At 41.0% G+C, this 8,592-nt stretch overlaps 1 protein-coding gene across 3 annotated transcripts in view; it reads left to right on the top strand.

The window, feature by feature from the left end:
• The first annotated feature begins 275 nt into the window (after positions 1–275).
• GPR149 (G protein-coupled receptor 149) overlaps positions 276–8,592 on the top strand; it is a 31,917-nt gene continuing 23,600 nt past the window's right edge. For all 3 annotated transcript variants that reach the window (XR_011326261.1, XM_069792942.1, XM_069792944.1), the window contains exons 1-3: positions 276–1,746; positions 2,774–2,966; positions 5,908–6,461. Coding sequence is in view for 2 of the 3 variants with exons in the window: in XM_069792942.1 (XP_069649043.1) it covers positions 778–1,746; positions 2,774–2,966; positions 5,908–6,461 (1,716 nt within the window). In the remaining variant the exon portion in view is untranslated. The remainder of the gene's footprint in view (positions 1,747–2,773; positions 2,967–5,907; positions 6,462–8,592) is intronic.

The raw sequence follows: 8,592 nt of genomic DNA on the forward strand, positions 1-8,592 counted from the left end.
AGAGCAGGCACACCCCTTCTGTTTCATCTTCATAAAAGGCTCCTGCGGCTTTTCCCCTTGCTAAGCTTGGAGTACAGAAGTACGAAAGAATAAAAGCAGCACTCTAGCTCATGATGCACAGCCCTGGAGCAGCCATGGGCTTTACAGGAATGACATTTACAGCTGACATCAGATCTGAGTATTTGCATTGGATTTCAGTGTCAGCATTGGAGGTGTGGCTTAGCAGGGACAGTGTTTCAGTCTTCTGATCCAGCTAAGAGGCAGCTCCGGCTGAGAAGATACTCACTCCCCTCGTCTCTGCTATCCTGCTTGCATCTGACTCCTCCCTCCTGCAGCTCAGAACAGCGCAGGGTGAATCCAACAGCCTCTCATTTCTACTATGTTTCTCCCCGAGCTACTAGAGCTTGAACATACCTGATATTCTGCCTTCGTTTCACCTGAACTCGTGAGTAAGGCACGTTGCCTGATATCTGTCAAAAGTGAATGGCATGTTATTACCTGAAGAGCCTAAATTAACCATCTTCCAGTACTGAAGGGATTATGAAGAACTGCATTTTTTTCAGCACCTTTGATACTTCATTGTTGCCTGAATTTTCGAGAGCATGAGTTGTTCTGGTTATCAAGGGTGCTTTCACCTGAATATTTCTTCATTGGATGCCACAAAAGAGAGTCTAGGTTAACAAAGAAACTTGTGATGTGGAGCTAACTGTTCAGGTTTCAGCTAGTGAAAACTTGCAGAGTCAGTGAGAAGGCAAAGAAAAAAATTTGCCAAGGACGATGTCGGTAACGCCTAGTAATTTGTCACTCAATGGGACAAGCTTCTTCGCTGAAAATCATAGCATTATGGATAAGCCTAGCGAGCAGAGAACTTTGAATGTCTTTCTGTTCTGCTTGACTTTCATCATTGCATTCACAGCACTTCTGGGCAGCATTTATTCACTAGTTTCCCTGCTGAAAATGCAAAACAAAACCACGGTTTCAATGATTGTGACCTCTTTGTCAATAGATGATTTGATCAGCATCGTGCCAGTGATTATTTTCATGCTCACCCAGTGGTCAAGTGACGTCCTCCCCCAGCCTCTGTGCACCACCTCAGCGCTTATATATTTATTCCAGGGAATTTCTAGCAACCTGAAAGGGTCTCTTATAGTTTCTTACAACTTCTACACCATCAATAAAACGGAGACAATGAGCTGCAGCACTTCCAAGCGACAAGTGAGCATGGTATGGGCCATTCTTACCATTTGGATTGTCAGTTTGCTGATCTGCATTTTGCCTCTCTGTGGTTGGGGCAAGTACATCCCCACCTCCTGGGGTTGCTTCACTGACTGTGCCAGTTCCTATATCTTGTTTTTATTTATTGTCTACTCGCTGTGCTTTTGCCTCCTCACAGTGCTGTCTGTTCCTCTAACTTACCAGCTGTTGTGCTCAGATGAGCAACAGCTATTACACATTGATTACCAGGAAATCTCTCGAGGCTACATCACCCCTGGGACACCTGCAGGCTGCAGTACTGCTACCCCATCTCTGTCACCGGTGGACCCTGTGGATAAAACCCTGAAGCATTTCCAAAACGCGTGTCCAAGCTCGGAGGCAGTTTTTAGGAAAGGTGTGGCTGAGAGCGGTGCACTCGAGCCCCGTTGCATGCACAGCATACAGAGCAGGAGCTTCACGGTGGGCTTTGCCCAGAAACGGTTCTCGCTGATTCTTGCATTGACAAAAGTCATTCTCTGGCTTCCAATGATGGTAAATTGTCAGATTGCTTTACTTTCTCATGTTTACTTATATTTAAATGGGATGTGAGTTGGTGTGCCATGTATTGAAATAGATGAGCAGTAGCCATTGCAATTGTTCCTTACAGGATAGTTTGTGCCAGCAAAAGTCCTTTAAAGCAGGTCTCTGTCACTACATGAATTTAACTGGCTTTCAGCAGGTTTGGCAGAGCCTGATTCATCAGTATGTTACTCTATCATCACATCATTTGTATCACCTGAATAGAGGGATGAATAAGGTCCACCCTTTTGTATTGCCAGCTGTCTGACAAGCATTTGCTCAGCATTATGGGGGTCTGTGAATTGTACTAAACTAGCTCTTCTGCCCCTCCTCACAGCTGTGAGTCACGTCCTTTGCCAGACTGGTTAAAAAATAGGAGTTTATTAGAAAAATGAGGTTTGATTGTATCTCTGTAATCTCTGTAGTACTGGGGGCAGGGGGAGGGAGTGCTGTCGTGTGCATGCACTACTATATTTGGAAACAGTTACATTCATGTATAGTTAGAAAGGAGTCTGTTGAGAACACGGAACATGGGTCTGGGGCAGTGTTATCCCAGTCCCCAGGATGTGTACAGAGTCAGCACCTGAGCTTCTCTCAAGGGAAAGAGAGCATTACAGAGCATCTGCAGTGCAGCCCTCTGTGGTGCTAAGTTCTCTCCTGTTCCCCACCAGGAGTTGGGGTTCCTCAATACCATGCAGGAGAGACTGCGTTAGCAGTGCCTTCTAAGTTGCTTGGATTGCGCGTTGCTTGTTTTAATGGTGCTCAGATGTATATATTTAGCTTAAGAAAGGGCTTTTCTGAGAAAGGCAGAATGAAGAGAGTCTCTTGTCGGTGTATTTTCTCTACTCTCTGTTCAAAACAAAATTGTTAGGCTCAGCAAACATTAATGACAACCTGTGTCTTTTACTTGTGTCGTATTAATGGTGAGATCTTCTGTTTATTCCTGGAAGTATCTCATGTGCCTGAAGTGATTTAAATTTCAAAATGCTCTGCCTTTCAGATACAAATGGTTGTCCAGCACATCACTGGTTTTCAAAGCCTTTCATTTGAGACGCTTAGCTTCCTGCTGACTTTGCTGGCTGCCACAGTCACCCCAGTATTTGTCCTGTCGGAACACTGGATCCACCTGCCCTGTGGCTGCATCATTAATTGCAGGAGGGATTCTTATGCAGTGTCTTCAGAAGAACTCAAAAGTAAGTATAGAAGGGTGACACGCAGCTGGAATGTATCTTGTAGTAAACAGGATAGGAAGTTAGTGTCAGTAGCAGTACTTTGTACTGCTTGAAATAATTTACGTGAATTATACAGACATTATTCAGAACAGTAAATGAGACTCACAACATTCGTGCAAGACAGCTGGAGGGAAATAGTGGATGCTGAGGCACAGAAGCTTGGCTGATTTTCCCAGGTCACTGTCAGATCTTCTAGCAGATTCTGATGGACTCTGAATCCCAGTTTTGCTCTCTTTTCCTACCCTGGGAAAGATGTATCTACCAAAATCTGACTTCTACTAATCAAATACATGGAACATGCTAAACATGTTTAACGTTGTGGGGGAAAAAACCATGCTAATTGCAAGCAAATTATAAGAAGGAGAGGAGCTATTGTTTGTACACCTGTGCTGTAGCTACTAACCAGAAATCACAGCAACACCAATAAGCAAAGAGCGAAGGACATGATTTATGGGAGGGGCCTGTATCTCAGTGTGTTCATGCCGCTTGTTGAAAGCTGAGGAACTCCTACACAGTTTTTGCCTAAAAATATTTCCCTGCATGTTTATAAAGTTTACCTTGGTGTAACAGAGGATGCCAGACCTTCACTGGTAACCTTCCTGGAATCTTCTAAAGCCCTGTTTTTCTCTGGGCCTCCATGTAAAACCAGCTGGAGGAGTCCCTGCACACGCTGACTGCCACAGCCTGTCTCCTGCAGTTACACGACTTTTGTTCTTTTCATAAAGAACTTGATCATGTGGTAATACTCTGTCAGAGAAACAGAAGAAGAAGAAGAAATACAGCAATCACTCCATGAACTTACTGCTAGTGAAAAACACATTTAGGCTTCTGTGAACATGAACAACATCATCATATTTGTGGCTAAAAGACTGCATAATGCTTTCCTGTAAATTTCCTGGCCACAGTTACTTATGAAATACATGAACATCGGAGACTGAGGTATCTGCACAGAGGGACTGCATTTTGAATTACAAATGAAAATACATTTCCAGTGTTCTTCTGAGAGAAGTGTTTCTTATTTAAATGTTTTATTGAAGCTTATTATACCTACTAATATAAGTTTAGTATCTTTATTAGTGATGAATTTACATTAATTACACACAAATGTATGAATTTATGTTCATGCATGTTTGCTTTCTGGGACAACTGAAAATGTATGAACTTAAAAAAATTCAGCTATTCAACAGTAGGTAATTATGGAAAGTTTGAAGGATAGAAATCTGCCACAGGATATTAAATACATCTGTATCTGTTAGATGTCTCTTAACATATAATACATATGTTCCAGTAAAAATATAGTAAGGAGGTGTACAAGGAAGGAGGATAGAGCAATAGTTGATTTTTTAATTTGCATTCATAATTATTATCAAGAATAACTTAACAGAAAAATAATTTCAATTTCCTATTTATAATACTGCAATTATATTAGTATATAAAAATAATAGATTTATGCATTAATCTTTCAGAAGTGAGAGTTGTAGTGCTAGAGTTTGATACACTTGTCCCTTGAGGCCTGGTCCAAGGGGAATTGAAAGTGCTGGCAAGTTTTATTTAGAAAGTTAGGAATAGAATAGAACAGAACAGTTCAGTTGGAAGGGACCTACAAGGATCATCTAGTCCAACTGCAGAAGTTAAGAGCTAAATGCTTCTGAGGATCTGGGTGTTGTTTCCCATTCTCTGGAGTTAAAAGTCCTCTGACATCAGTGGATGAATTCCTGAAATTCACTGCATGTTTAGGGAGAAATAAACTCCTGAATCCTAGAGAAAAGCCATTCTCATTCATGGCTTTCACTTGCTTTGAACACATTCTCCAAGTGCATAATGGCTTGTGCTGCAACTGATGCCGTTTTAACTGCTTTCCCAGAGAGGATGACTGCAGTTCATCACGAAGGCAGTTTATTTCAGATGTATTTGATAATGCTATTTAGAGAGATAAATATACAGCAGATGGAGAAGTAGCAGTTACAAAATAATTTAAAATAAATCTGTGACTTTTAGATATTTGTACTGAAGACTATTCTCAAGTTTTAATGTAATGACTGCTAAGGTCAGAATTTCACCCACAATTAAATATGATCTAGTAAGCACACAAACTGTTGAATAGAAACAAAGGTTGTATAAAGGTATCCCCATACTTTTTATTTTATAATTTAGCATGAAAGGTTTGGTGGGAAGATGATTTCATTAGTTAAATAAAAGGCACTTCTTTAGTTACTGCATAATGTAAGATGAAAAGGGAGAGTATGAAGAATCTCAGGTAATTTGTGTTAGAAGGGAGGAAGAATGAAAGGGTATAAATAATGACTGAGAATTTTTATTTAATTCTTCAATCACTGTGTAAGATTAGTTGGAGCACTGAATTTAGAATGGAGAATATACAAAAATTTCATTGTGTAAATACTTCAAATATTTATTTTTTTATTGTAGAATTCTGTTTTTCTTGCTTAACTATTGATATCGAAGGTTAGTTATAGATTCTCAGGAATATTTTATCATTTTGTACATTGTTTCACCTTCAGGAATATAGCTGAAACAGGCTGTGAAAAAAAAGAGTATGACAAAATTTAAATTTTTTCTTCTTGTGTATATCCGACAAAATATCATATATCGTAGTGGTTTTGAAAATGGCAGGTAATCTACCAGTTTCTGGGAATCTGGTAATCCATTAATTTTGGAACGTATAATTTCTGAATTCATTAAGAAGGCAGTATAATAACATACTGTCTGCGAAGTCTTTCTTCTCAACAATTCATTCTTTTTATGGATAGAAAATTGTCTGTTTCTAGCAGTAGTTAAACAATTTATTCCATGTTTTAGAATGTCATTTTCACTGTGAGTGTAATCTCATTTGTCTTCTTGGTTTTGACTCTTCCAATGTGACATTTCTTTCCTTTCCCCTTAGCCAAACGCAGGGGTTTCGAATTCAACCTGTCGTTCCAGCAAGGTTATGGAATCTACAGAATATCCCGCGAAAACCACCACCGCCACGACGGGGGTGGTCAATCTACGTCCTGTCACAACCTGGTGAGCTACGGCTGCGGTAGCGCGGACGAACCTCGGGGAGGGAGCGACGACCCCCCCCGCTGTGGGAAGGCGGACTTCAGCACCACGGCCCCGGCGGACAGCTCCCGGGACGCCCCGGCGGGCCCCGCGGCCGCGCCGGCCCCGGGCCAGGAGGCGAGCGCCGACCGCCGCCTCCTTCCCGACGAACCGGGAACCGACCGCCTCCTTCCCGACAAACCGGGGACGCACCGCCTCCTTCTTCCTGAGAGACCGGGAGCCCACCGCCTCCTTCCTGGCAAACCGGGAACCGCGAGAAGAGAAGAGGTCAGAAACTTTGAGAAGTCGACCTTTTCCGAGGGACCAGAACGGAGGCTGTCTCATGAGGAAAGCCATAAACCTGAACTCACAGACTGGGAATGGTGCAGGAGCAAATCCGAGAGGACCCCTCGGCAGGTAAAATAGGAATTTGCCCTTATTTTTTTCTGATAAGAAGAACTACCTTACCAGAAAATAAGGATAATTTTCACTACATTGAAATTACTATTAGTCCTATTGGTAGTGTAGTTACTTTTAGTAAAAATCATGCTCAGCATTGTATATTTTAGTAACCACACACCTATTTGCAGATTCTGATCCTGCAATAATTTCTCACTTGTCTTCTCAGTCATAGGTTTTTAATTATTATTAACTATTTTGTGTGCACCTGCATGATCCGTATATGGTAAGAATTCAGTATGAATTATGTTAATTCATCTTAATGAATAGGAATTTTATCTCCAAAAGACTCCAAAAGATTACATTTTCAAGAGTATTTCCAAGCATCTGGTGACTTTTTTCGTCATGCTTAAGTTTTGGGTAGGGGAAAAAAGAGGACTGCAAAACCAAACATGGATGGTAAGTCCACAGAGAAATGCAGATTTCAATCTGGGCACAAAGATTCGTATTAGATTCAAACAAAAAGATTCCAAGTATTATATTGTTCATCCCTTTCCTTTAGATTGTGGATAGTTATTGGCAAGAAGAAATTCTGAGAAGTGTGTTAGTTTGCAGGAGCTCTGAGGGAAAAGTGAAGGTGGAGTCTTAATACATTAGCGCTTCAATTGAAAGACTTGTTAAAGGTGTCTGCAACCTCAGCTTGTGTAGTTCTTTGGACAGAGGTTCTGATTCTGCTCTCTCACATTGCTGTGCACTGTACTGCATCCAACAGCTTTTCACAGCTCGGGAGAAAGGGAATATCAAAAACCATAGGCTTTGAGGACATGCCATCTAAAATTACTAGAGAGCACTCCAATCTTTCTGTATAACTCTTTCACCTAAAGAGGTGTCCTATTGAATGTACCACCATTGCCACAAAGCTGGGGTTTGCTTTTGGTTATCTGATTGCAGGACTACGGTCTGTTCCAAGAGCAGACTACTCATTTGCCTATTCCTTGCTGTGCTGATAATGGCATATCAAGGACAGCAGGATCACCGATTTCCTCAGCTTAGAGGCGTTTTGATTCTGCCATGACAAACCTTGTTGTTAGCACGCATACTGGGAGGGTCTGCACTGACTTCTGACTAGGGTTGGGTTCAACGCTAAGGAAGAGCCGTGAGAGAGAGTTGCCCAAAACTGCTACTTGTAGAATGGCAGACTGAAATTGGATCAGCAAAAGGACAGCTATTATCTCATGTAAGAACGTGGACTTCAAGGAGAACTGCCAAGCTTTACTTTTATTTTCTATAATCAGTGTTTGTTTAAGGGACAAAATTTCACAACTCAGGTGGAATGCCCTTAATGGAAGAAGGGAAAGATTGTTAGCCATTCCTTGTCAACTGTCTGTTAAGCAGGCAATGAGTATGAGGATTTCTGTCTCCTGAAAATTCATAATTATGAACCAAAGGCCAAATGCTGATATGAGGCACCAGGTGAGCCTGCAGTGTGATATCTGTAGTGGAAATTGAAATGAGCAACAAGTGTTTATTCCTGTGGAATTTACATGATGCTTTCGTCACATACTGGACTCTAAAAAGCATCTCAGAGTGGCCTGAGGAGTGAAAAGAGGTAGTACTGTATCATGCAATTATCTGTTCCTTCTGTGTGCACCTTTCCCGTGCTATGGCATTTATGCTCCAGTACACAATTTGGTCTGCGTAGTGTATATAGTGGTCTTCTGGCAGCATAGATATGTACCCATTTTCAGCATAAACCAGGCAGTTCTGTGTACATATAAGTACAGTTTTCATGTTTTTTATGTGACACAGTCATAGGTTCATATTGCTGCTGTAAATTGACTCTGAGACAACTTAAAATGTCAGTTCTGCCTGCTCACCTTTGGAAGTTTCCTTGGCGGAATCCAAAAGGAGCCAGTATTGGCTTTTGATTTATTATGCATGAGCAACCAAGAAACACATGCAGAAGGACTAAACCAAAGAACATTGAAGTATTTTTAAAAATATTTTATTACTATTGAGTAATAAATAGTAATACTATTTGAGGTTGAGTTTTCATTTTATTTGATTAAATTTCAGGAGCTTTTGTAGTATGTGGCAAAATTACTGCTTTTCTTCTATATTTGCACAGTGAGAAGTTCATATTGGACAA

Source organism: Haliaeetus albicilla, chromosome 9, assembly GCF_947461875.1.
Source record: "Haliaeetus albicilla chromosome 9, bHalAlb1.1, whole genome shotgun sequence".
Lineage (NCBI taxonomy): Eukaryota > Metazoa > Chordata > Aves > Accipitriformes > Accipitridae > Haliaeetus > Haliaeetus albicilla.